The sequence below is a fragment of the Syngnathus scovelli genome, chromosome 8 (assembly GCF_024217435.2).
Source record: "Syngnathus scovelli strain Florida chromosome 8, RoL_Ssco_1.2, whole genome shotgun sequence".
Taxonomy (NCBI): Eukaryota; Metazoa; Chordata; class Actinopteri; order Syngnathiformes; family Syngnathidae; genus Syngnathus; species Syngnathus scovelli.
In genome coordinates, this window is record NC_090854.1 from 14,194,297 (window position 1) to 14,222,228 (window position 27,932).

Below are 27,932 nucleotides of genomic sequence, written 5' to 3' on the forward strand. Positions count from 1 at the left end.
AGGTGCACGCTGTGTTTTAGCATTGCTCGGTCACCATGTTGGGGAAGTCAATATTTGCGGCAATTAAACAAAAGCAGGAAGAGATTAGCAAGTGGAGAGTCATGGTACAGCTAATGACACCATAAAAGGCTCATCTGCCATTCCCAAAACAAATATATGCAAGGGTGTACAGTACATTGTCTTCATTGAATATCATCATGCAAAGATGCTGCAGGCACACACGTCAAATGAACTTTCGGGCAAGAGGCCACGCTGCGGTGTTTCGATCGTCTTCAGATGGCCGGTGCGACCACAGCGCTCCTCCCTTGGCGCTGGCTGCCACTTCCTGTTTGGGTCACTTGGCTCTGATTTAGTTCAATTGGCAGTCTGGTTGAGGGAAGTGACTCTCTTCGCAGTCACATGACCAAGGAGGACAGAGGGTCGGGGTGGGGTGATAAAATTTTGATTTTTCAATTCTGCGTTATTAATATTTAAGACAGGGCAGAATAGGTTTTTATGAGCTGACAACTCAAGGTGAGGCATACCAGGGTGAATTAGGGACACACTGAAAAGAAAAAAATACTAAAAGAATAAAAATTTCATCAAAGTTCCTAATGATCAACTTTATTCTTAATACAGTTTAGAAATAAAATAGTCATGTAACAAATTTTGGAATTTATTGTCAAATTAGAATTTAAATCTCTTAAAATTATTACCTTTTCCCTCAAGTACATAACTTTATTCTGGAATCAATACAATTATTTTTCTTTTTTTCTTTACCCTGTTGACAGTAACTTGAATAATAATGCAACTATTTTTTGTTAAGTAAGCCATTGTTTTGTTTTGTATACGAAATAATATGATGAGATTTCAAATTTATTCGGTTTCACCTTCAACGGCTCTTTGAGGGAAGTCATGAACTACAAAGTTTGCCACCCAGGTTCTAAACCAATCAGGAACTCATCCTTAAACTGTTTCCGTCTGTACTGGGCTCCGGTACTTCAAAATTTGAATTTAAAATTTGTTCTAACTAATTTAAGAAAGACATAAGGGTCTTGTTGTTTTAAAATGTGAAATTGTGCATTTAAGGTGGAGGTTGGACTGTGAACACACAAAATAGAAAAAAAATAGAATTGAGTGGTCCAAGCAAAGAAAAAAAGACCAGTCTGCTGTAATAGTGGTAAATGAAAATGATGAAAGCAAAGGAATAGTGGATACGCTAGCTAATCATGCTTATACACTCTGATAGATGCTACATTTGTTTTCCCTCTATTTTTCATATTTGTTCAATCATGTTATGCTGGTCAGCAGAATTACTGAAACGTAAACAGTCTTTTTTGAAAGGATGTTTTGAAGATAAAAGCCTAAACATTTTAATTGACACACAAATATGGGTTTTTCTAAAAGCCCATACTTTGTAATTGCCATTTTGAGTGTTGTGCAGAGCAAAGTGGATGCCTGGGGTAAGCCTATGAAAACGATATGATGGCCCTTAAAAAGTTTTTGCCGATGGTTCTGTGTGGATGTGTGTGTTGTTGCATCCCCTGGGGCCAATATTTTCAGGATCATAATGATTGCAATTTACTCAATTAATTGATGATTTAGACTGCAGGGTTGTCAAACTCATTTTTGTCACGGGCCGCATTGTAGTCATAGTTTCCCTCGGAGGGTCATTATGACTGTCAACGTCTTTTATATACATACAGTATAGCCTACACAACAAAGTGATGAAAAACTAGTTTTGAAATCAGGGCTATTGAAATAGCTCAAAAAGATGAATGGTAATAAAAAATTGCTAGCAATATCTCTTTTTAAAAAGTGAAGACAATTTGTAATTGTAGTAATGACAGTCGATGCAAAATGTGTCTTTGCGGGCCACGTAAAATGATTTGGCGGGCCGTATCTGGCCCCCGGGCCTTGAGTTTGACACCTATGGCTGTTGTCATATTTATGTATGATACGGTGAATGAAATACACCAAAATGGCCTCTTTGCTGCCAGTCGATGATCATTGCTGTGTATTCAAATTTATTCATTATCCACTATGGAGTAATAAAATCTGTGCAAACAGGATTGATATAATTTGTTATAAAGCAGTGTGAAGTGGCCAGATGGAGCATTTGATGCCCCCTTAAGGGTGTCTTTAAGCTTTACTTAAATAAGAAACAGCCAAACATGGCCATTCTGTTTCGTACACATATGGATGTAAAGCCTTCTCATACTATAGCCATAGGCTTTAAAGATGGTGCATGAACATAACATGTGACAGCCATGTGCTAAAAAAAGAAATGTCAAAGAAAAGGCTAAAAATTCCATAAAAACTTGCCAACACACAACCTGTAGAGGCAATTCAAAGATTTAAAAGTTGTTTTAATGCACTCTAGAAACCCAACGATACTGTTCCCGTATCGCTATTATTTTTATATTATCATGAATTTCCCCATATTCTGTGTCTCATTTATTACCACAGGGATGGAAAGCCAAGTCTGGTGATTGTTCTTTTGTGTAATGAACTGTTCAAGAGACTGGATGACTATAAATTCACACTAACTCCTTCGCATCTTACATCAGCATCCTACTTATACCTCTCCTTAATGTCATAACTGGCCTGCAATGAACACTTGACCTGAGATGCTGAGTGCATTTTCACCTCGAATGACATCATCCAAGTGCATCACATTTGGCAGGTTTGAGAAAAAGTCTCCTAATGCTCACACAAATCACTTGCAGAAATACTTGACTCAAGTAGCATAAAGCTTAAATATGAGAAGTTAATAACTCTCACTGGAAAGGCTCATTCAGTCATTGACCATAATTTTTACCTGATTTTTTTTGCAGAGGATTGATCAAATGATCATTGCTTACTTTCTTTTATCAGTTTTTATTTTATCCTCTCTCCCCAAAAATTGGATCAGATCAACTCGAAAATTTAAGTACTCGATTTTTTTGTCCATTATCTCTATATGAGACATCCTTGGTGCATTTCTGCGGCAGGTGAACGCAGGCAGCCACTGTCAATAATGTATGACTGACATCTAGCAGATTGAGTGTTATGTGCGTACGTGTGAGCATGTAGCGAAACCTTGCAGCATCTACACTGATTTGTGGTAATTGGCTCCCTCTTAATTCATTTGCCAGGCAAGGTTTAGTAATTATTGATCATAGCAATCGTTTTCATAATCTGTCTCTAAAAGCGAAATTGTCGAATTTAAAATTATGATAATGACACTCTCAAGATGGTTCTATTCTTGGTCATGAAAGCACTTAAGAGCCTGACTAATGAATATGTTGTCCTTTTCAATCACACGGCACAAATAGCACTAGAGAAATATTACACAGTTGGTGCGGTGTGAAATTGGCAAGTGCATTCAGAGTATGGAAACGAGTGTGCCGGTGTGGAAGGTCACAGGTAGGTGGATTATGCACAAAAATGTCAAAAAATATTTTTGAGAAAGGCAGTGGCGCGGCATGGTGGCCATTGCGTGATTTGGATATCTGCCTCACAGTCTGTAGACGTTCTCGGCTCAAATCTGTGCTCAGACGTTCTAGTGAACATTGTTCTCCATGTACTTTCTGTTCCTGTTGATTTATTTTCAATTGTCTGGTTTATTGAGGTTAGACTGTTAGATGGGTGATCCGTTAAAGTTTTCTACAGGGTCAAGATCTACATCATCAGACTTTCAGGGGTTTTCCTCTGTACAAAAGGTGGATTGTGTACATAAGGCACCCACCAGCCTTTCTGAACCTAAGGGTCACTTCTTGGGCGCTGATTAATGTGTAGGCCACACTTTTGAAATAACAAATTTTGAACAATTTATTGCAATAAATCTCTCTTACTGTTTGCACAACAGTATGAGAAAACCTAGAAAATCACTGTCCATCACTGGTGAGTTATTGTTAGAACATAATAAATAATCCATCCATCCATCCATCCATTTTCTGAACCGCTTAGTCCCCACGGGGGTCGCGGGCGTGCTGGAGCCTATCCCAGCTGTCATCGGGCAGTAGGCGGGGGACACCCTGAACCGGTTGCCAGCCAATTGCAGGGCACACAGAGACAAACAACCATTCGCACTCGCACTCACACCTAGGGACAATTTGGAGTGATCAATCGGCCTACCAAGCATGTTTTTGGGATGTGTGGAAGGAAACCGGAGTGCCCGGAGAAAACCCACGCGGGCTCGGGGAGAACATGCAAACTCCGCACAGGGAGGGCCGGAGGTGGAATCGAACCCGCACCCTCCTAACTGTGAGGCGGACGTGCTACCCAGTGCGCCACCGAGCCGCCCATAATAAATAAATTAAATAAATTAAATAAATTAAATAATAAAATAAATAAAATAAATAAAATAAAATAATTAATTAAACAAATAATTGTGTGTGTTTGACTATGGCTTGTACAATGATACATCTGCTCTGTCATTGGTTGCAAATTATGAAGTGGAGGTCACTGTTACGGTTCTACTCGGGAAATGAATTATTCACCCGTGACAGACACCAGCAGGTTTAGGATTAATCTTCATATCCCAAACGACACCATTTTAAGTGGGCTTGTCATGATTTGTAATCAGCTTAATGTCACATTCTGTACCGATTACCAGTGCAGAGGTCATTGTATGTTTATCAAAATATCCATATTGTGAGCCATTTTCACTCTTTTATGATGTACATAACAGGTGTCGTTTTGCAAACAACTTAGCCATTAGCAATAGCAGGCTTATCATTGTATCTGCTTGAGCCATAAGCCTTCAGCACACAGAGCCACGGGGGAAACATTCACCTGAGACTTGATGCTGCTTCAAAACTAATCTGTGCTGTCAAACATATCGTACACAAGCAAATTTGCACACACAAACACATCTCGCTGTCTCCCCAAACCAAATAGAAAAAGACCATGCCATGGACAAGAGGCTGCGATTCACTCTACATCCATCCATTTTGTTACCTTATGTGCAGAATCCTCCAAGTATATTTTTATGAGAAAAAATTCATTCATTCACTGTGTTTTGGTGAACTGATTTTTTGGTGAAATCTTCTGCAAGCTTTTTAATCAGATTTTGCATGAGGTAGATAGACGAAACTGCAGCTTGTGGCTCTGAGCATGACGGCATAATGTGGAGGGCACTCAGGCTCTAACTTGATTAAGCACCAAGTCGAGGCCTACTCAATTAATCGGACCAATTGACTGCTGCAGTCCCACACAGCTGCTGCTGCTGCCCATGGAAGAAGCACAGCCTCAGTGACGGCAAATGAACATTGATTAAGGTAAGTGTAGGGCGTTTCTGGGAAATACTTTTCCATGCTCCCGCTACCCCCCCAAAAAAAAGTCTCGCATGTTCACACTTCCAAAATAACGATGTTAATGAGAGTACGTGTGAATCTAATATTAGCGTCATTATGCAGTGAGCCATTAAGCATTTCACATGTTTTCTATTTGCAAGACTGTATTTTATGAGAAAAAATACACGTACAAAACGACATTGTACAAAGCAGTGACTTATAAGGAAAACTGCGTCAGTGTCAGTCGTATTTCCACCTCCTGCTCAGATGCCTAATTAGCATAATGTGTTTATTTAACAAGATATAAACATCCTACGTTTATGCACAGTGAGTTGCGGTTGATAACATTCCACTGGAATACAAGTGGAAAAAGCAATGCCCTGTGAATTAAAAATGACTTCTATGCACAAAATTAAAGATTCTGCATTGGCTTTGTAAATTTGTAGATGCACAAAAATCCTCCACAAGTCCCAACAACAAAGTTGCAAACATGCTGACTAACTTGAATTACACTCCTCCGCATTGAGAAGAGCCAGATGAGGTGGCTCGGGCATTTTATCTCTGGTAGGGTGCTCCAGGCATGTCCCACTGGGAGGACCCCTGAGGTCGACCCAGGACATGCTCGTGAGACTATGACTCCCGGCTGGCTTGGGAACGTCTCAGGATCCCCTAGAACTTGCTAGATGAAGTGGCTAGGGAGAGTGAACTTTGGGCTTCCCTACTTAAATTGCGGCCCCCATGACATGACCTTGGATGAGCAGAAATGACAGAATGAATGAACGAACGAACGAATAAATGAACCAACGAACGAATAAATGAACCAACGAACGAACGAATGAATGAATGACGTACCAAAAATTTGTAGAGTGTTGGATTTGGTTGGGCACTACTTCGATCCCTGGCCTTCATACAATTTTGCTACTACCATTACACACATGCACACACACACATTACAGCAGTTTTTCATTTGGATGCAGCCCTTCAATCAAACACACATGGCCTTCACCTTGCCACCAAAAGGTTTTTTCCGGAAGTAATGTCGCATAATTTACAACCACATGGTGATATGAGTATGTGACACATAATAGAACAACCCCTCCTCCCCTCACCATGGCGAGTGCAGCAAGCCCCCGCCCCCCACAGTCAGCACTACCACCGTCCTCATCCTGCACCCCCAACCCATCTGACAGCCAAGAATGGGCCACAATGGATTCTTGACATCTGTGCAGTTAATTACAATGGCTGTACATGGTGCTGCTAGAGATGTGTAATTATTAGTACGCTGGCCGGGGAGGGACAGTATAAGGGAGCTGAGCCACATCTTGACATGACGGGGGCTGATCCACACAGCCAGCGCTTGAGACACAAAGACATGGTCCCTCGTCACCCTCCTCCCCTGCTACTGTTTGGTTCGTCTTGACTATGTGTGTGTGTGTTGCAGGCAGTAGGCGGCTGCATTTGTGCACTGTTGTCTTTTTGATTCCAATGCAGACGACACTATTATATTGGAGACAACAAGATGAAGAACTGTCTTTATCAATCAACAATTAACTCTGAAGTGATGAGCATCTCCGCAGAGATATGAGGATGAGATTCATCTTGCTGTCAGCGTAAGCAAAAGACAAAAGTACTGACACAAAGACGCCTCGAAGAAATGACAATGGAGGAAAAAGTCAAGTTTGCTTTGCGTGAGGATTCAAAAATGGACAGCAACTATTTTCCCGGAGGAATGTTGGGATGCTCTTGTGCAAAATCATGAACATGGGTGGTATGCACATGCAAGGAAAAATGTATCAGGACATTCTGCCCATCGACTCACATTACACCTGCATGAAGTAAAACGTGTAAATATTGAGTTGCTGATTGATTTGAGGTTTTGCTCGGCTCTGACCTCTATCCCAAATATATTTGATCTGCTTTTTCTAAATAAAACTCATCTAAGCATGCCTTTGTAGGCCTTGCTTTGTGTGCTGGGTGAACAGAAAGGAGTCATCAAAAACTGTCCCTCAAAAGTTCTGACTGGGTCATACAAAGTCTAGTTCATTTCCTGATTTACCAGTAACTGATTTGTTAACTGATCAGTTCCATTGGACATGAAGAAAAGAGTAGCTGACCGTTCTCTTTGCTCCACAAATATTCAGTGTGAAGGGACAGAAGAAAAGAGCCCAAATGCAATATAAGCAACTCGCACCCGCCCACCTGCCCAGCATGGGCCTGAACACACAGAGAATGCTCATTGCATCTGTTCACAAAGCACTCTCGCCAAAGGCAAAATAACATCAACACCAAAACTCCAAGTAAAACGCCCCTGCAAATACGTACCAGGCATTATTTACATCGCAACCTTAAAAAACATTAAATTCCTTGCTTGATTCTCAAAGTAGGCTACCACTGCAGTATTTTAATAATTCTGCCAACCACTCATGAATGAACGGACCAGAGTGCATTCATAATCTTTAAGGTACTACGTAGCATTTTTATGTATGGAGAATTCATTGACTTACTAACTTATATTTATAGAACATCATCAGTACTTACGGGTGCCATCGAATCGTGTGGCGATGGTGTCCAGGAAGGTGTTCTGTGGGGCCAGCAGCCCTCTCATCACCGGCATCCTGCTCCGGGTCGACTGGGTCCTTCTGACTCGGCGCCCCGGGGCACCGCTGGACTCCTCCTCCCGCTGCTCAGACCCAAAGCTCGGCAGGAAGCGGGAGGTACCCGGTGCGCATCCCAGCCCCTGGAGGAGCGCACCGATCCGAGAAACGCGTGGCGGCTCCACCTTGACACCGCGGGGGCTGTGACCATAATCGAGCCCAAGACAGAGAGCGAGCTGGAGTATAAGCTTGAGGGGTTAGTTAATGCGCACCGTCAAAGTGAACGGTGCGCAAAGGTGAGCATGTTTTTACGCGCAAAAACAAAGCAAGAGAGACGCAGCAAACAATAGATGCTTGGATGGATGGACTGTGACTTTGTGGTGCTGATGGTGTGTGAGTGAATCTTATAGCGACAAGCTCCTCCTCATACCCCCCCCCCCACCCCTCTCTCTCTTTCTGCCTCCTTCTCCCTCTGTGGTTATCAAGAGAGAGCAGATGCCGAGTCACATGACGCCTGCAGGTCCTGATGATGTGGTCCTCTTTCAAATTGGAGGTGGGAGTCAACAAAGCCAGTTCATTCTCTCATCTAATTGGTTGCTGCGTGTTAAAAAAAAAAAAAAAAAAAAAAAAAAAAAAGGGCAGGTACCTGCATAATTGCGCACGCAATTTACTTTTTGGAACAAATGCACGTTCAGGATAGTTTGATGAATGCATGGTAAAACAATGTCCATATCCTTTGCTCCACATAAACTATTGTATGGACGTTTGAGTTTTCCACGTGCAATATAAACCATCTTTGTTGAATCAAGTGTTTAAAAATAGCACAAAACAATGACGACTGGTGTGACATTTAGACGTGGATATTAAACCCAGACACCTGCCGCGCTCCTGGGTCCACATGGTTGCTGGAAAGCAAGAGAAAAGGGGAAATCAATTATACAGTGAGCTACCAACATCTAGTGGTTGAAAAGATAAATACAAGCACTTTCTTTTAAATTGAATAAATTAATCATCCAATAAATCTACTTTTTTTTTGCTACTTAAAATAGTATTTAAAAATGAAGACATGCATTCAGATTAGTAACAGAACTGAGAGTTATTTTAAAAATATAATTTTCCATCCATATATCTAAGCAATTTTTGTTTCCGTGCATGCGCGTCTGTGCGTGCGTGTTATTCATTCACCGTTATAAACACGGCCAAAACGAAGAGACGCCCATTCAGTCATATGGTCACGTCCGATTGGCTGTAATTGGTTGATGTTTTCTCAAGCCTACTCGGATGAGGAAGCCGGTGACTGTGCTCCTCCCTTATACTCCTTCCTCCAAACTGTCGCAATCACTCCCGACTCGGCAAAATTGTGCGAATTATAGTCATCTTCATCCCTTTTACCTGCAAAATAAGGTAAGAATATGCAGACAGCATTTGCCGTTCTGTCTTGGTGGCAGATTGTCAAGCTGCAGGAAAGACGGTGTCGTCACTTGCATTATTCGCTTCTGCAAACCAAGTAAAGCTAATGTGGCTCTTTGATTATTGTGCAAGGATGAAAATGAATACATTGTCTTTCTGAATTGACATATAGTGTCGTGCAAGGTTCTTGTTACGTTTTGATGTATTGACAATTTTATTTAAATGCAGTTATTATCCATTATTATATGCTTATCTGATTTTACTTCCCGTTTGAGTGTCCCACTTGTCAGATCATGTTAGGGACTTGCGTAACTTTCACAAATGAGCCAGTTATCCATTAAAAAGCTGCAACTATTGTGGAAAAGTTCAAAAGAACAGATGTTGACAATTCCCATTTATGCAATACATTGGATTATATTTTACTTTGAAAATCCAGAAGTCTGGCAAAAAATTAATTTCATATGCTGCAGTGGCTCATTTTATTTTGCAGTGGGGTTTAATGCTGAGTCACTAGTGTGGCGACACTTCTGTCACACTTTGTATAAACCCATTCATGAGACCATCGCCCCTCCCACTCACTGTTCCAACCAGGGGCGGAGCAACATGGTGGCCAGGGGCGTTCCTGTACCTTGATGTGGGAGAGTTGAGGTTTCTGGGTTCATATGATTATAAATTTGAAAGGATGAAAAAGAGCCACTTGCTGCTTGCAATGTTTTGCTATGAGGGCTTAAGCCTGTCGCAATCACAAACTGTCTCTTTAGCATTTGCATTCATCCTCTTTTGACAGTTGAGGCATCAGAAGTGCCCTAAAATATTCTCTGCAACGTGGCAGGGGGCGGAGGGGGTTAGGAATGCTGACGAACCTCTTAAATTTTATGCCCCTGCTAGGCAAAGAGAATGCCCCTTTAACATTTGCATTCATTGCTCGCTGACTTACATACTCAAGCCTCAACTAATTTTCCACGTGTGTGCATTTTGTGAAGCTCCTAATTTTTTCATTTTATCATCTAAGGCATGATAGTCTTTTTATCTGATCATGCAGCGTGAAGAATTCCCACTAGTAAACCCGGTTTATACTAATTTGAATATTTATATGGGGGCGTGGCAAGGGAGGAGTCTGCTACTTAAATTAATGTAGATGTACAAAAGGAATATGCTTCTTGCATACTCACAGATTCATGAATCTTGTTTTATTTTATTTTTTTGTGCATGCAACGATTTTTTTAACTTGGTTCCAACTCTTGTAATTCTATGCATGTTTGCAGGAAAAACAATGACTTCCAAAATCAAGGCCGGTTCTGTGGTGGAGATGCAGGGTGACGAAATGACCCGGGTCATCTGGGAGCTCATCAAGGAGAAGCTTATCTTCCCATACCTGGACCTTGACTTGCACAGGTAATAGCATCATAGTTAAAGAAAATTAAGCCACTTGTACTGTTTCCATTTAAAATTGCAGTATTCTTTTTTTGCACTCGAGAGTGGTAACGCTGACTTTTTTTTTTTTATTGCTATTTATCTGATTAATCTGACCAAACTCGAAAGGCCAGGACAAACCCGAATGGCCAGTACAGGCTTGGACAGCAACCCCCGCCCATTGTTAAACTCTTTATATGGTCTTGGAAGAACCTTACTTTAAGGTTGTAGAATGTTGATGGACTGGACTTTGTCTGCCACCCATCCTGCAACTTTTATCAATGTTTTGCTGAGTTTGCATAATCATTTAATCTCTTGGGTGTCATAAAACATTTTTTTAAGTCTTTGCTCACACTTATTAGCCAAATAAATGAGAAAGCTGTTTATTGTCATATGGTTAATGGTTAGAGAAATTGTAAATACTGTCAGGGAAAAAAGGTCATTGTGTCACGTATGCACATTCCATGATGACTTTGCAACTCGTCAACCCAACATTGCAAGGTTAAAGATGTGGAAAAGATGCCTTTGTAGTCCAGTGCACAAATACAACATACATGTCAAACCTGATTTTGTTGGCTGAAGTTTTCCTTCTGTCTGCTATGTGAGATGTTGAATCACAACAATCTTGGGGCTTGGGGTGGAGTAAGTCGGTGAAAGGTCACGGCTGTTATCAAACAAAGCCTGTACACATACATGCAACCAGAGTTAGGTGGTAGGTTAATGCCTTTTTTTCATGCAGCATTTTACTTCGTGCACGAGAAACAATTAGCAGAGAAATGAGGCCACTTGCACAAATGTAGGTTATGGCCCTCAACACCTTTTGTTTGAATGTTCTTGACTGTCCTCCTTTTTTTTTTTAAACTGTCACAGCCATTGTGCTTCAACACAGATGACTAATCACCTAGCCTCTGTGGCTAATATAATTGTAAGACAATAAAAACAATCGTTTTGTTTTTTTCGGCCAGTGCAGACAGTTGATTGTTTTTTTTGTTTGTTTTTTTAAATGGAGAGTACAACTTCCGGTATATCCTATGCTTTCATGAAATGAAAAAAAACAGGGCTGCTTTTGTGAATTTTTTGCCCAAATTACAGAATGCGGACATTCATTGTGACCTGTGCGAACATATTTTCAGTTCTCAACCCAAACATACAGTTTCTTCAGTATTACTGCAGCTCTGGGTGATTGGGGATTGTTTATCCTCATGCGGAACATTCCAAAAACTCAAAGAAACATTAGGGGCTTTGAAATTTCTTAAATTTGATTTCCAACATTCTTGTGTCATGTGATCAAAAACATTTCTCTCATCACCTGCCTAGTTACGACCTCGGAATGGAAAACCGCGACGCTACGGACGACCGAGTGACAGTGGAGGCAGCCGAGGCGGTGCGGCGCTACAGCGTGGGCATTAAGTGCGCCACCATCACGCCGGATGAGAATCGTGTCGAGGAGTTCAAGCTGAAGAATATGTGGCGCTCCCCCAACGGGACCATTCGGAACATACTGGGCGGCACTGTCTTCAGGGAAGCTATCATCTGTCGGAACATCCCCCGCTTGGTTCCCGGCTGGGTCAAGCCCATCATCATCGGCAGGCACGCCCATGGCGATCAGGTAGCTCTTTTGTGAGTGAGTGAGTGAGTGAGTGAGTGAGTGAGTGAGTGAGTGAGTCAGTGAGTGAGTGAGTCAGTGAGTGAGTGAGTGAGTGAGTGAGTGAGTGAGTGAGTGAGTGAGTGAGTGAGTGAGTGAGTGAGTGAGTGAGTGAGTTAATAGACAAATTAATTAATAAAAAAAATACATATATAAGAAAGTCCATATAGATAGACTTTGACAGCCCCACTTCATTACTATAAATGTTACTCTCTTTGGGTCACGTATTTCGAAAGTATTCAAAATTCCATCAATGTGTTCCCCTCCAGTACAAAGCCACCGACTTTGTGGTCCCCGGGCCGGGCAAAGTGGAGATGATCTACACGCCCGAATGCGGAGAGCAGGTCAAGTTCGTTGTCCACAATTTTGAAGGTATGCAAAGAGCATCTGACAACACTTTCCGATTGCATTTTTCAGGGCAAAAATAAATGTAAGCTATGCTAATTATGGAACCGTTATGCTGGGAGATTAAGTGTGTTTTGTAGCCTGGCTTAGTTTTATTGTAAAATAACTGCACATCTACAATGTGTGTATTTGTGTGTAGGCACGGGCGGCGTGGCGCTGGGCATGTACAATACAGACAAATCCATCAGGGATTTTGCTCACAGCTCCTTCCAGATGGCTCTGGTGAAATGCTGGCCTCTCTACCTCAGCACCAAGAATACCATCTTGAAGAAGTATGACGGGCGATTCAAAGATATTTTCCAGGAGATCTATGAGAAGTATGCACGCATGCACACACATAGCCTGGAACAGATCAATTTCCATAATTTCTTCTAGGTAAAAATATTTAGACTACACACTCACGCCTACTTAAATTTGCTCAACAGGGAATACCGAGCTAAGTTTGAGGCCAAAGGTATCTGGTACGAGCACCGTCTGATTGACGACATGGTGGCCCAGGCCATGAAGTCAGATGGAGGCTTCATTTGGGCCTGCAAGAACTACGACGGAGATGTCCAATCTGACTCAGTGGCTCAAGGTTGCTATAGTTACACTCTGTTTTTCATTGATTGTCCTTCATTCAAATGTCTCAACCAATCAAACCATTCAGACTTGCAAATATTCACAAAATGTATCAGATACAAATCTGCACATTTGAGATACGAGTTTGTTCAAATAAGGTCTTGTTGGTTTGTAAAAGAACAAACCGAACACATGCAACATCAGGTCTTTCTCGCTTCTAGGGTACGGCTCGCTGGGTATGATGACCAGTGTGCTGATCTGTCCTGACGGTCGGACCGTGGAGTCAGAGGCAGCGCACGGCACCGTGACGCGCCACTACAGGCAACACCAGCAGGGAAAAGAAACCTCCACCAACCCCATTGGTAGTTAACAACAGCGATGAAACAAGCGTGCATGTTTTCTGTCTGAGAAAATAATTTTAGCATATTGTTCCTTGCAGCCTCCATCTTTGCATGGACTCGGGGTCTCCTCCATCGGGCCAAGCTAGATAGCAACGTGGAGCTGCGCGTCTTCTCGGAAGCCTTAGAGGCTGTTTGCGTTGAGACCATTGAGGCGGGCTTCATGACCAAGGATTTGGCCATCTGCATCAAGGGACTGCCAAAGTTAGTCTTGTTCAAAATATTTCATCTTTAGCAGCGTGTTCTCTAAATGGACAGAAGGACGGATAGATGGAAATTTCAAATACCGTATTTTCCGCACTATAAGGCGCACCGGATTATAAGGCACACCTTCAATGAATGGCCCATTTTAAAACTTTGTCCATATATAAGATATATACATTTATTTATACGGACTTTGGACACGCCTGCTGTAGTGGCTCAATATTGGTCCATATATAAGGCGCACCTGATTATAAGGCGCACTGTCGGCTTTGGAGAAAATTGGAGGTTTTTAGGTGCGCCTTATAGTGCGGAAAATCCGGTACTATCCTAATTTTGACAAAAGGGATGGAAAATGTAACTTTTTTTCCCCACTTTTCCCTCAAATCTTTCTCTGCTTGCAGCGTGACACGCGCTGACTACCTGAACACCTTTGAGTTTCTGGACAAGCTGGCAGAGAACCTGAAGGCCAAGCTGGCAAATCAACCCAAGCTGTGATGCACATACACACTAACACTGCTGCTGCCGGAGGCCCAGCACACATCTCCAGCAGGCCTTTGGACTAAAATTCATCACTTCAAACAGGAACTACAAGTGGACTGCTCTGTATTCTAATGAAGTAGTAACACACAAAAAACATTGTTTTACTATCAAATGTAAAACATGTGCATGGTAACTCCAAATTTTGTGAGTTGTGTTTGTTTTTTAATCAGAAAAATAACAAAATAAGCTATTTTTGTGTTTTGAACAAAGTAAAACAAAAAATGTCAAGCTCCATGCTTTTTATTGCACAGTGTTGACTGTCAAGCTCTAAACAAATTGACTATTAATAATTCAAATGAATAATATGAACATGTTTTTATGTTTGACCTCTATAGTTTAACTCATTTTTACATTTAGGAAAGTATTTGTTTTACTTTCAGTGTTGTCTGTTTGCGTCTTTGCATCATCCTGCCATAGAACCTCATTAAAATTTCCATCAAAACTTTCATTTTGTCATTTTCTTTTCTTTGCTGCCACAAGATGGCGACAAAAGACTCCCCTCATGTAAAGAAATTCCTCAACTCATTTTATTGAGCTTATTTGCAAAAATATTTTCCTACTTAGTGTAAATGCAATAATGTTGAAATAATCCCCATCAATGATGAAGGGGAAAGAATCCAACCTGGGAAGCTTCCACAATTTGTGTTCTTTGTTCTGAAAAATTATTGAGTGTTGTTATAAAGAAAGATGATGTAACACAGTGGCAAACAGGCATAAAAAGTTCAACCTCATCACATCTCAACAATCTCATGTTGAAGGAGTAATAACGTTTGCAGACCCTAGATGACAGTAGAGGCAAGCATCAAGAAAAAATACATTTCTGAGTACTCTGCAGACTGCACAATACTAGTTAAAGTAACTGTCTGCATGTAAAACAATTTCCAAACTTCTTTATACTGTATGTCTCCATCTGCTCGTCCATCCATCCAGACTTTGTAATAGTACTGCATAAAAAAGGGTAAAGATTTTCCTTTTTAAGACACTTTAACGTGATAGATACAACATTATTCGATTTTTAACTTTGCAGACAAGTGCAACAAACAGTACCATTTTGAACAGTGTGAATTATTATGCTATAAAAAAACAATGGAATTTGTTATTGCTTCATCTGCATCTGAAGAGCCAAGGAGATGTTGATTATAGCCTTCTAGAAGTTGCATTTCTAGTTTTCACCACCTCCTTTCAAAGTGGATCCTTCAAAATTTTATTTTGTCTTAAAATACCGTATTTTCCAGACTATAAGGCGCACCTAAAAACCTAAAATTTTCTCAAAAGCTGACAGTGTGCCTTATAGTCCAGTGCGCCTTATATATGGACCAAATTCCTAAATTTATAAACATTTTTAGATGTTCCACTTAATACCCCATACTACTACCGAATAAGCCATTTTTGTGATAAGTGCTTATCTTCCCTGCAGTTAGTCACAAAAACCATCGCAGACATGTTTTACAGACATTTATTAGACTACGATGATGGCTGATGTAGTTGGCAGGATGCCACAAGCAGGAAACACATGTGACTGCGCCATAGACACGGTGACTGATGGCATGCCAAAAGTTACAAACTCAGCAATGCACTTTGTAAATCTGTCTAAGACTGAGGGGAGGTCACATGACTCAGTAGGAAATAGACGGCTACGGGAATGAGAAAGGTAATGATTTTGTGGGGCTACAGGAAGACAGCAGGCTCACGTCCTGCTCCCATGCTCCATTTGGCTTTGTCCACCATCTTGTCTCATACACATGTTCACACGTGCACACACACGCAAACACACACACACACAGTCGTCTCAGAAAGAACAGATTCAAAGGTTAGAAGGCCAAATGTTTGTGTGTGTGTGTGTGTTTGCGTGAGAGTGTCTGTGTATGGGTGTATGTACATAGCTCACAGAGGGATGTTGTTATGACAGCTAAAGACTAACAACTTGATGATGACCTTGTAAAAACACACGCACGCACATCTACACATTTGTCTGAAATTGTTCAAACTAATGCTGTTTTGCAAGACTGAGTGAGAATCTTCACATAACCAATCCCAGAATTTTTATAAAAACACCCTGACTTGTTTTAGGTGGGTGAAACTGCAATTTCAAATATCCACATCCATCCATTTTCTGTACCGCTTATCCCCACAGGGGTCACCGGCGTGCTGGAGCCTATCCCATCCGTCAGTAGACGGGGGACACCCCGAACCAGTTGCCAGCCAATCGCAGGGCACACAGAGACGGACAACCATCTGCACTCGCACGCACACCTAGGGGCAATTTGGAGTGCTCAACCAGCGTACCTAGTTTTTGCTATGTGAGAGGAAACCGGAGTGCCCAGAGGTAACCCACTCAGGCACGGGGAGAACATGCAAACTCCACACACAGAGAGCCGGAGGTGGAATCAAACTCGCACCCTCTCAACTGTGAGGCGGACGTGCTAACCAGTGCCGCCTATCCACATCCATTTGCTCTTCAAGTTTATCGTATCTGCTTTTCGAACAACAGGCCGTATCAAATGCACACACATGATCCATGGGCCGACTATTAGACATCAATGATCTTGTGATCTTGTATTTGGTGTCTTGTCTGCAAGCATGAATGAGTCACAATATTTAACACGGATTTGAATTTTCAGAGGGGGTCAGCAGCATGACTCAACATCTTCGTCTCATATTTGCGGCTCTTAATTGAATCAGCGTGTGCAGCTGGAAGTAAGATAGTTCCACCCAAATACGTAGCTGATACCCCCCTTTTTTGTTTTCATGCGAGTAATATTATAAAGAAACCACTGGGAGTTGGATTTAAGATTACACTTTAATGACTTCTGTTGCACTTCATCCAAATATCCCATTGAGTGCACAAACAAAATATTTTCTAGACTTTGACAACTTCCTCATGTTGGGTGCTTTTTGATGGAAAGTGCACGTCATTGTTTTGTATTCCTTTGTTGATCCCAAATCTCAAGCTTTTGAATATATTGGGAAGATGCTTCAAATTCAATATAAAGCTTTGTGTTAAGTTTACACAAATTAAGAGCAAGAAATTAAAAGACCTCAATGAGTATCAAGTTTATTGAAAGCGTAAATTTAACATTTAAGAGGTCCCCCAGGAATGCACAATTGAAACTGCGGAATCAAGTTTTGATCGCTGCAGAAACAAGATTGAAATCCACACTATTCCTCTGCGGATTACCAATTTACCGTAATTTCCGGACTATAAGGCGCACCTAAAAACCTAACATTTTCTCAAAAGCCGACAGTGCGCCTTATAATCAGGTGTGCCTTATATATGGACCAATATTGAGCCACTACAGCAGGCGTGTCCAAAGTCCAGCCCGCGGGCCAAATGTATATATCTTATATATGGACAAAGTTTTAAAATGGGCCATTCATTGAAGGTGCGCCTTATCATCCGGTGCGCCTTATAGTGCAGAAAGTACAGTAATTAACGTGGGAGAATTAGTGTCACTAAATGTTCTGAACTCCAATTTCCATGCAAAAGTCATACCGAGCAGGAAATGTTGCCCTCGGTGTGGTTCATGGCGTGCCGTTCGTAACCTCAGAACCTTGTATTTTGAGAACATCATAAACTGAGAACTGCTTAAATTTATTTGACAATAAAAATATAATGCTGCACGTTTAATTTCATAAAAAGTACAAAACCGAAAACACAAAGCAAAGCCGTTTTGTTATTCACTGACACTGACAGATGTTAATGATTCCAACAATACCGAAAAGCACCACTGGTGAGAGCAGTTAATTTTTTTTATCATTTGCATGAGCGAGCATTAGGAATGTTAAAAAATATTCTCCCAAAATGATGTGTGTAATTAATGAGCGTGTTATGATGACAAACTGTTTAATCATGAAGTAGGCTAATTTTATTACTGTTGTTCCTATGGGAAAAATTGAATTGTCAATCAATCACTGAGTGTACTCACAATGCCACAAAAGAAAGAACATGTTGATGCTTATACAGCGCCAAATCTTCTTTATAATCTTTCTAGATGAAATACTGCTATGCTCCCAAATTTCTGAGCAGATTTCAAACAAATATGTCAAAGGGGTAAAAAAAAAATAAAAAATAAAATAAAATAATAATGGTGTTTTTGTTGGCGTTTGGGTTTTCATGCCGCGTGACAACATGACATTATTGCGACGGTGGCGACCCACCCTCTGGGATTCCCCTGACTTTAACAGTCCACACGGGCCAACACACATTGCATTGATGCTTGTTTTCGTGTTGATGTCGGGCCCTCGACGACCACTGACGTGTGGTACTTGCTGCACTGCTTTTGCTTGCCGGCTTGTTCCTGTACTGTACCTGCCTCTTGTTCTCCGCCTATTCCCGTCGGACTGAACCGACCCTTCCCTCCCCTTTTCTCATCTCTCAGAATGGGAAACATTCCAATACTTTGTGTGTATGTCTGGGATTAGAAACATGTGCTGGAAAGGCCAAAGAAGGTCGTCTCGTCTGATAGTTTGCGCCTTTACCAAAAGCCATCTGCTAATGGTGTTACTGTACAGGATGATGAAACAATGACATGATTGGATAAGCTTTGATATGAAAGCCAAGTGGATGCACTAACTTTGGGGGAAATCCTAGGTAGGCTGACCCTATTTGGGGTTTTGAAAAAAAGACAACTTCAGACTGACCTTAAGCAAAAGACAAAACATTTTTCACCAAATACCATCATGTGAGAATTTGTTCTGTCTTCCAAGGTAGGGGGAATCTGATGCGGAAAAAAATTCTCTCGACACTAACCAATATCAATCATTACCTAAGAGTGTGGTTACAATTTCAAACAGACACTAGTCAGGGTCAAATCCAGGTGAGACCCTGATCTAATGTCTTGGTCATCTTAAACTACACATATTTGAGCACAAGCGGTGGAACAACACATGTAGACAGACAAGAATATTCACGGGCAAATATATTCCTTGTCCTTGACTACTAGTACTGCCACTGCGCCCAGATAACCTAGGATGCCCACACCAATGTCCACTGAATTGAAGTAACGAGAAGGTTACATTTTATTGCCTCACTTGACCCTTAATGCAAGTAGACTGTAAGCCTCCCAGGCCCTTGTACTTATTTGGAGGTATTATAAAGCTGTTTGGCCTTGGATAAATAATTTGTAAAAATTTTGAAGTAAATCAGCAGCGAACGTGACGGGGAGAGGCTAAATCATTTCACGTCTAAAAACTGTACAAGTTATCGTTAGTTTCACTGTGCAAGTCATACGAAATATATTTTAAAGTATGTCTCCAGCACTGTTGTATTGACTTGATCCATTCTCCATGACGGTCCAGAAAATCCCATCAGCATTTGCTTGGAGTTCTTTGGCTCTTGGATGCACCCAATGTCACTCTGCCCACGTCTGTCGGTGCAGCGGCAACAAAAACCACAGAAATGTCCGCCAAGAAAAACAGCCCGTCCCAACCGTGTCAACTTGACTTTTTTGACGTTTTGTGTTTATAGTGGCCTAATCTGCTGCATTAGAGCCTGTTAATGATACTGTGGCGGGGAAGTCAGAGGCAGAGAAACAGAAAACTGACATTTATGCTGATTATTTGGGAAACGCAGCGGAACGCCCCGCAAAGTCCAAAAATTTGGACTTCAACACAAATTTTCTTTGCAAACGGAAGTTTGTCAAAGTTTATGCCCCCCTTAATCCAATCCGGATTCAACATCCTTCCTTAATTTAATATCGCTGACAAATATAAACTGAAAGATTTCCGTCCTTGGTGAGGAGGTGCATCGTAGGGGGAGCTGTGGTTGATGGTCACCCTCTGCACACCGCCGCTTCTTAAATCACTTGAGCAAAGTTCATTGGAAGCAAGATGCCAGCAGATGGCACCAAAACAATACTTTGATATTAGACACGGCTTTTGGCTCCACCCCTTAATAAAAATCAATGAGCAGTGGAATGAGTGACTCATCAATATGCGGGGGAACATTTCAGATTGTCATAATAAATGTGGGATGGTTAAAACGATTGAAAAATGATTTTTATATGGGTTCTATATATTATAGATTTGTCTTCTATTGTGGGGTCACTGTAGGCGTGGAACTTACTTAATGCATTTTCCATGATTCCCATTTGCTTTGAAATTCCCAATGTTTCCATACAATCAAGAACTGATGAACACGACATAAGCCGTTTACCCTTTTGCAGCAAAACTAGTTGATTTCCCCCCTTTAAAAGAAGACCAAAATAGTTTGTTCCTTCACAGCAAAAGCGTCGTAGTGGCGGTTTGCTCTGTTTGCTTGTTGGGCAGGGTGTTAATCTGCAATGTGGTTACTTCTATATGTTATTCTAAGTTGAGGTTTTGGAGAGCTGGGAGACGGCCAAGGGGAACGGGATTGCTTGTGTTCCAGTGGGAGTCGACTGGTTTCTCACAGAGCCTTCACGAGTTTGGATTGCAAGGGTTCTCAGCATTAATGCAACATTCTCTTCTTTGGATTGTAATATTTATCTTAGGTGTTTTAGATTTAGTGACATGAGTATTTATGACCAATATTTGGTGGGGCGCCAAACACTCATACAGCTTTCCAGGAAAACTATTTTGTTTTTATTACCGTCTTCTTAACATCTTAACATTCACTTTACCTCAAACCCTCCCACTAGATATAATGGTTTAAAACCCAGATATTCCCCCAACGTCCAGAAATTTCAGACGTATCTCTCCAATAGAAGGCAATTCAATACATTTTTCTACACATACGTACCTCTCTATACATTACAATATACACAAGTGAAACGATTCCACGCTCTCACATCGATTAAATCACAACTGATATTCTTTCTGAATCGAATTGTTTTTCTTCGTATGCGCATATGGTACATTGCAGACGACTCGTCATTTTCAAATGAAAAGCATTTAATTCCTAAATTCATTTTATTTTTTTTATTTGTAATTTTAATGTGGTGAAAGATACTTTTTGTGGGACATTTATTTATTTATTTATTTATTTATTTGTAATTTTAATGTGGCGAAACATACTTTTTGTTGGACAGGTCACCACTGGAAAATGCTCACACTTACGTCACTTTAACACCAATACTACTATATGGTCCGGTTAAGACAACAAAAAAGCCTCCTTGCCCTGAAAGAAGAGAAACCTAAATCAGGATGCTTTTGACAGAGTAATCCTTTGTGGGAAAACATTTTGCCCACTTTTGGACATTGAGAAAAAAAAGGAAGATTTATTGCCGCTGGATAACATTAGCATGATTTGCGACATCGGTTCAATTGAGGAAAAAGAAAGAATTACGCAAACAAGTGAACCCATAAACATGGGTCAGCTCCTTCCTTATAAACATTCCGGCAAACAAACTCATTGACTCAATGCAGAGATTTTCCTTTTCGGACCTTGGCTGAAATGACCTGAGTTCGACCTGAAACCTGTGGTTGGCTTTGCTTGCCTTGTGTTGGCGTGCCTTGGGCACTTCATCAACTTCCTAATGCTTTCTCAGCACACTGCAGCAGGCTTCGTTTGAGCAGAGGCCAACTCACCATAATTACGTTCTTTCGAACTAAAAATCGCAGGTTTCTCAAACCTCTCTTGTCCCTCGAAGCACATTCATCTCATGCACATCATCACAACATAAAAAATTGAATCCCCGTAGGTTTGTATAATTTGAAATTTGGTTAAAACTTGCAGAAAACAAAATACAAATATAAAGTTGCACAAAATGTAAGAGCACTAATCCTCAGTTCAGAACAAACTGTATATTTTGATTTTCCTTTTTTGGCGTACAATAGGTAACCTTGCTTCTTGTGTATCTTGTTTTCTTAGCAATCGTTGTTGAGGCTGATCTTTCTTTTGGAGTAAAAAGAGCCAAAGAAAAAGCAAGACTTGTGTAAAGTTCCTGATATGTGATATGCTTATTTCTCAGTGGATCATTAAAAGTGGAGTTTGCGGTGTGAAAACTGCTAGCGGGATTTGAATGGAGCCTCAATTTGCTAACCCATCCCCCAAAATAACGTCTGACCAAAGCCAAGCTTCTCACTAACGTGTAAGAGCATGATTTTGAAACAGCGTGTATCCAGCAGCAACAAAATACCACTCACAGTGCTAAGCTAGTATTAGCACTGAAAAAGAAAAAAAAAAAGCTACGGTCACTTCTCTGATAGCATGACTTATTCGTAATTTAGCACATTCCGAAGTGCAGGAGTTTGATTCTGGCTTTGGCCTACCTGTTTGGAGTTTGCATGTTCTCCTCATGCTTTCATGGGTTTCCTCCCACATTCCAAAAGCATGAATAATAGGTTAGTTGAGGACTCTAAAACTATCCTCAGGTGTGATCGTCAATGTGAATGTTTGTATGTACACGTGTGGCTTGCGGTTGGCTGGAAACTAGTACAGGGTATACCCCGCCTATTGCCCGAAGTCAGCTGGGATGGGTTTCGGCACACCCGTAACCCTCGTGAGGATAAATGACAAGGGGATGGATGGATGGATGGATGGATGGATGGATGGATGGATGGATGGATGGATGGATGGATGGATGGATGGATGGATGGATGGATGGATGGATGGATGGATGGATGGATGGATGGATGGATGGATGGATGGATGGATGGATGGATGGATGGATGGTAGCAATGGAAAAAAACTCCGCCATGCTATGTTTAAAGACCTCTCAGACCAACTTTATAGTATTAATAAAATGCCATTGCCATTTATCTTGTCAAAACCTTTTCTTCATATTTGCCAGATTCAGAACAATGCCCTCTGCTGGAATCATTTCTAAAAGTTCATTCAATTGCAGCATGTGATTATCTAGTTGTTCTATTTTTAGTCCAACGTGACAGTGGTTTGAGCCGCCGGCATCTGGAAGAAATATCAATTAGAAGATTAAGACAGTACAGCGGCGACATAAACGCTGGGGGAAAAAGTACACACAAAACCAGACGACGTGAGCAATCTGAATACAGACACTATCGCAGCACTCTGAAGGGGAACAACACCCACGGGGACTGAGACGAGGATTATCAGCACCCCGTTACTATTTGTTATGATTCGATCAAACGTCTGTGGGCTTTGTGAATCACACATGATGACGCCGACCACACCTTGGAAAAGGAGAGATGTTGACCTTAGATGCTTTTACACTCCCTGGGTGAGGTTACGTACATGACATGTGTGTGCGTGTGTGTGTGTGCGTCTCAGAGCAGGCCTTTCCTGGCTCCTCGGAGCGCGCACGTCGCTCCAAGTTCCACCAAAAGTGTTTGAGGTCGGAGACGCAACAGCGAGCACGACTCTGGCGTCACTTTTGAGCGTCGTCTTGTCCTCCTCCGCCTCTTGTCGGCACCTCGGTGAAAAATAAGCCGTGACCAGAGAAGAGGAGGAGGCTGGACTGGCTGAACCCATTTGATGACTTGATAGATTTCATTTCCAGAAAAAAAATGACATTTGATACACAGTAGGAACTGAAGTCAGCTTGAGGCCTCTGTTTGGGGAGGACTACCTCCGTTCAAACATAGTAGTACCTTGTATTTTTTTTCTTATTAAGGCAAAAGATAGGAGGAACGGATCAATTCCTTTGCGTTCTCAGCCAAACAAGACAATTTTTTTTTTGCCTTCAAATCTCAAAGATCAAAAAATCAAGTGCCAAAGCCAATTTGTATTTACCTTCAGTTTGCTTAACGCGGTCTAACAAATTCCCAAACGTATTATAGTAGACTTCCCTCGGTATGAAAACAACAACAAGCACACGTGCGCCTGTCTACAAAACAGGGCGTGATATGTCTACTTTTATGTGTGCGATTGTGCGTCATTAATTCCCCTCATCCACACAAATACACACACCATTGTGGTACCACTTTGAATCCAAATCTCTGCTTGTGTTAAATACACCCTCTCCACATAATGTCCGGATGGTTGGACAGAATTCCAAGTGTATTTAATTCCAAAATAATGTTTCCCCCAAAGTGAATGCAATGGAGGCTCAAACTGTTGCCATCATGAAACCACTTTTTACTCAACAGGCAATGTTTTAAGTCATATATTAACATTCCCAACATGTCATACACAACCACAGAGTAATTCAATAAAAGTGAGAGGAAGCATTGTGATTAATATTTTCCATTTTCAGGGTGTAACAATGAGGCATAATTGTCATTTTGTCAGTTGGGAAGAATACAAATGAGTCAGGATGAATATTCACAAAGACATTTTAGGCTGTGAAAGGTAATGCTTTAATAAAACATTACTGTTGGAATAAACAAGTCAAAATTGTTTACGTTGAGAACTGTGTCCTCTTATCACGGTCAAAAGATCAGCCTTTTTTTTTTTTTTTTTTCCTGTGACATGAGTAAATTACTTTCCAGGGAACAAATGTTCTCTTTTGCCCATCATCTTCATCCTTCCACAGTTAACCCCATTTGTGATTCTAAGCAGATGGAAATGTTCACATCGTGTCACAGCGGTGACAAATGAGAATTCCACTTTTGTGATTTAAAGTATTTAGGTGGTCAGTTATGCCGCATTGAGGCAAAAAGTCTCGATTTGACTTGATGGCATTTGCGTAGTGGTGCATGCCAACGATCCATCTGCATTTATTCCCTGTGAATAAACATCCCCCTCACTCAATTTCACCGCATTGTATACACTAATCCTATAATCCAGCTAGGAAACAAGCTCTGCACGCCTTCTCCTGATTGAATAACAGAAAAGATCAACATCATGTTAAGTGGAACCTCCAACACGTCCTGAAATTGTACAATTTGTACTTTGGTCTGCATTTTCTGGGAAGAAATACCTTTAAGATATATTATGGAAAATGTACTTGTATGCAAATCGTTGAATGCCTGCCCATCAAGTGTAAAATCATTTTATCTCCTTTTATATTACAGTGGAACTATTTTACACAAGAACTTCAGAGTTTCTCCACCCGCCACTTTCAAGCAACTGCCAGAAGTCGGGACACTTAAAGTCTAAATATTTCTTATAGAACAAAAATGCATAGCTGGTGAGCATCGAAGCTCTGACCAGAATGTTCTGTGTAGCATCCCGAGGTCAATGACAACGTTGCTGCTTTGATTGATGGAAACAAGCAGGAGAATGATAAATCAAAAACATATCGACATGTTGTGGCTTTTTAGGGGGCTTTTGCATCCAGTGAAGTCACCCCTGAGAGCATTGACGTCTGCCGCCACATTCCAGCTCAAGTGCCTCTTGAGATCTCGCATGTATTTGTTTGATTGAACGCAGCCTTTCGCTCGGAGAACAATAAAATCGAGACGTCCTCGCGCTCTCGCTGCCAACAAGCTTTACAATAAACACTCGGCCACTTCTGGTTAGTCTCACAAGGCTTAAAGGTGACTTTCCGATTTGCTATTGAGGGGATTTTTCTTCCACCCCTCTGCCTGTTCAAGTCCATGTAGTTATTGTTATGGAGATAAATCCTAATTCTTTATTGATCCCTTGGGGAAAGTTACAGTGACTCAGTGCGGGAAATTATAAACACACAATAGAAGGGTGGAAAAATAGATTGAGTTTAAAAATGTGTTTCTTATAAGAAAAATATCAAATTGTTTGGATTTGACTTGAAAACTGTTTTCCCATAGGAATTATTTGAAATAGAAATCAACCATTTCAGTCTCCTACTCAAGCTACTTAGATGAATTCTCTGACTTTGTTTCAAGGATGAGAATGATAATTGAGGAAAAAAAAAAGCTTAGAAAAACAAAAACTTGGATGCTAAAGTGATTATCAAATACACCAAACAGATACTGACCTCGACCCTAAGAGTCTTAGTAACCATAGGTCAATGCTTGGAAAAAAGTACCACAACAGATTAATGATCATATGACCTCAGGCAATCTATTTTGAATTATTTCATTCCAGATTCAGGGTGAATCACGCTACTGAGGCGACCCGGACAAAATTGGTTAATGACTTTTTAATAGCAATGGAAACCAAAACCTCATAAATAGTATTGCAACTAGACTTTAGCACCGTTTGATACCCTTGATCAAATTGCATTGCCAGATATCCCTGAAACATTGGTATTAAAAGCTTTGTACTTTCCTGTCTAATATTAAAACATTATTTACTTGCGGAGTTCCGCAGGATTCAGTACTCGGCCCTTTACTGTTCAATGTTGGCCAGTCTCTGCATTACTTGGAGATATCAATGAAAATCAAATGTTAGCTTTTACTGAGCATGTCCTTGAGCTGTGGTTGTGTAGTTTTGCTTTATTTAAAATTTATCATGTAGTGACAATACAATTTTCTGAAGGTTTTAAGGTGATGACACAATTAACTTTTGCAGCACATTAAATTCTCAAGATTGACATTTTTTGTTCAATCTGTACCACCTTGAAAGCATTTATATTTGGAGATTCCAATGCATTCTGGGTAATTAGAAAAAGAGTGTCTTCTCCCCACTCCCACAATGGAAAGAATGATGTGTTGTGTAAATTGTACTATTGACCAAGCCTGCACTATTTTTTTGGCTGAGTGTGCATGCAGTTGTTGACCTCCTCCACTTTGTTGGCTCTATTTCTATCTTGAAATGTGTTTCTTCACTCTGTGTGTCTAATTTCACCCGACATGCATTCCTGAGGAAGTTGCATATTTACATGGGGGTGTGTATCTTCATTAGCGGGCGGCCCGCCGTTTGCAGGTGTGGACTGGTTTGCGTTTACGAGAGTGAGTAAGCGAGTGTTTTGCGTGAGAGTTGATCTGCCTTTCGTGTGGTCACTCCATTTTTGCATAATTGCTTTTACTGTAAAGCTACTGCCTACTTGAGAGTGGCCACAAAACAAACACTTACTGAATCACAATTCAAACCTATATTGTGGGATTTTAATGCATTTTGCCTGCAGCTATTCAGAGCACACAGATGATGGATATCAAAATACGTTTTCATGTCTTGTTTGGCACCTCATGTACTTATGACTGTCTGCACTATTCGTAAACATGCCTCCAAGGTCAAAGCGAATTTAGCAAGAGCGACCCGAGAATACTTCTCGAAATTTTGTATGATCCCTAAGGCTGTTTTTTATTTTCACGAGACAGGCGCTATGCATGGCGTCATGAGAGAAATAAAAAGCTGCTTCAGTGACGATGAGGATACGGGGAGTACTCACAACGGTTGCTTGTTAGGTAATAAGGATAAATTTGATTAACAAGACAATAAAATGTGTTGAAATAATCACACCGTTACATGGTCACAATTGTATGGTAGTCCCAGTTGAAATTGTGAAATCAGGATTTATTTGCCGAACAACTATTTGCAGTCAAATGTGATGGTTTAATCACGAAAGTACAAGAGCTGCGGCTAGGAATTGGAAAACAAAATAATTTACAGCAAATTGTAGAAAAACATGAAAGTGAATGGGATGCTGTTGGAAGACTAAATTGTTTTTTTAGTGTCATTTACTTTGAAATTACGCCATTAAAATCAAAATAGACTGTATTGATGGTCAAATGAAATCAAACGTGTAGAGATAGTAAAAAAATGCCTGATATGTTGCAAGATATCGGAAGATCAGAATCGGGA

General features: G+C 40.9%; 2 protein-coding genes and 1 long non-coding RNA gene across 3 annotated transcripts in view; 1 reads left to right on the forward strand and 2 right to left on the reverse strand.

The window, feature by feature from the left end:
* Positions 1 to 8,275, reverse strand: part of kcnh3 (potassium voltage-gated channel, subfamily H (eag-related), member 3) — a 55,937-nt gene extending 47,662 nt beyond the window's left edge. Inside the window, exon 1 of the mRNA XM_049728905.2 lies at positions 7,797 to 8,275. Within this exon, the coding sequence (XP_049584862.1) occupies positions 7,797 to 7,872 (76 nt within the window). The 5' untranslated portion in view covers positions 7,873 to 8,275. The remainder of the gene's footprint in view (positions 1 to 7,796) is intronic.
* Positions 8,276 to 8,497: 222 nt separating this feature from the next.
* Positions 8,498 to 9,173, reverse strand: LOC125973711 (uncharacterized). The gene is made up of 2 exons (XR_007483265.2): positions 9,038 to 9,173; positions 8,498 to 8,757 (listed from the first exon to the last, which is right to left on the reverse strand). It is a non-coding gene; the product is annotated as an uncharacterized lncRNA (long non-coding RNA).
* idh1 (isocitrate dehydrogenase (NADP(+)) 1) lies at positions 9,117 to 14,874 on the forward strand. Its single transcript, XM_049728167.1, has 9 exons — positions 9,117 to 9,256; positions 10,528 to 10,657; positions 11,993 to 12,284; positions 12,590 to 12,692; positions 12,865 to 13,042; positions 13,151 to 13,302; positions 13,508 to 13,648; positions 13,726 to 13,888; positions 14,290 to 14,874. Exons 2-9 carry the CDS (start codon positions 10,536 to 10,538, stop codon positions 14,381 to 14,383), a joined length of 1,245 nt encoding a protein of 414 aa, XP_049584124.1. The 5' UTR covers positions 9,117 to 9,256; positions 10,528 to 10,535; the 3' UTR covers positions 14,384 to 14,874.
* Positions 14,875 to 27,932: the final 13,058 nt, after the last annotated feature.

What these genes read in the sequence shown, in the direction of transcription:
- idh1 (XM_049728167.1), top strand. Translation starts at nt 10,536, where the DNA reads ATGACTTCCAAAATCAAGGCCGGTTCTGTGGTGGAGATGCAGGGTGAC. An exon ending in TTCCAGGAGATCTATGAGAA is followed by an intron (nt 13,043 to 13,150) that starts GTATGCACGCAT and finishes TTTGCTCAACAG; the next exon opens with GGAATACCGAGCTAAGTTTG. An exon ending in ATCTGACTCAGTGGCTCAAG is followed by an intron (nt 13,303 to 13,507) that starts GTTGCTATAGTT and finishes TCTCGCTTCTAG; the next exon opens with GGTACGGCTCGCTGGGTATG.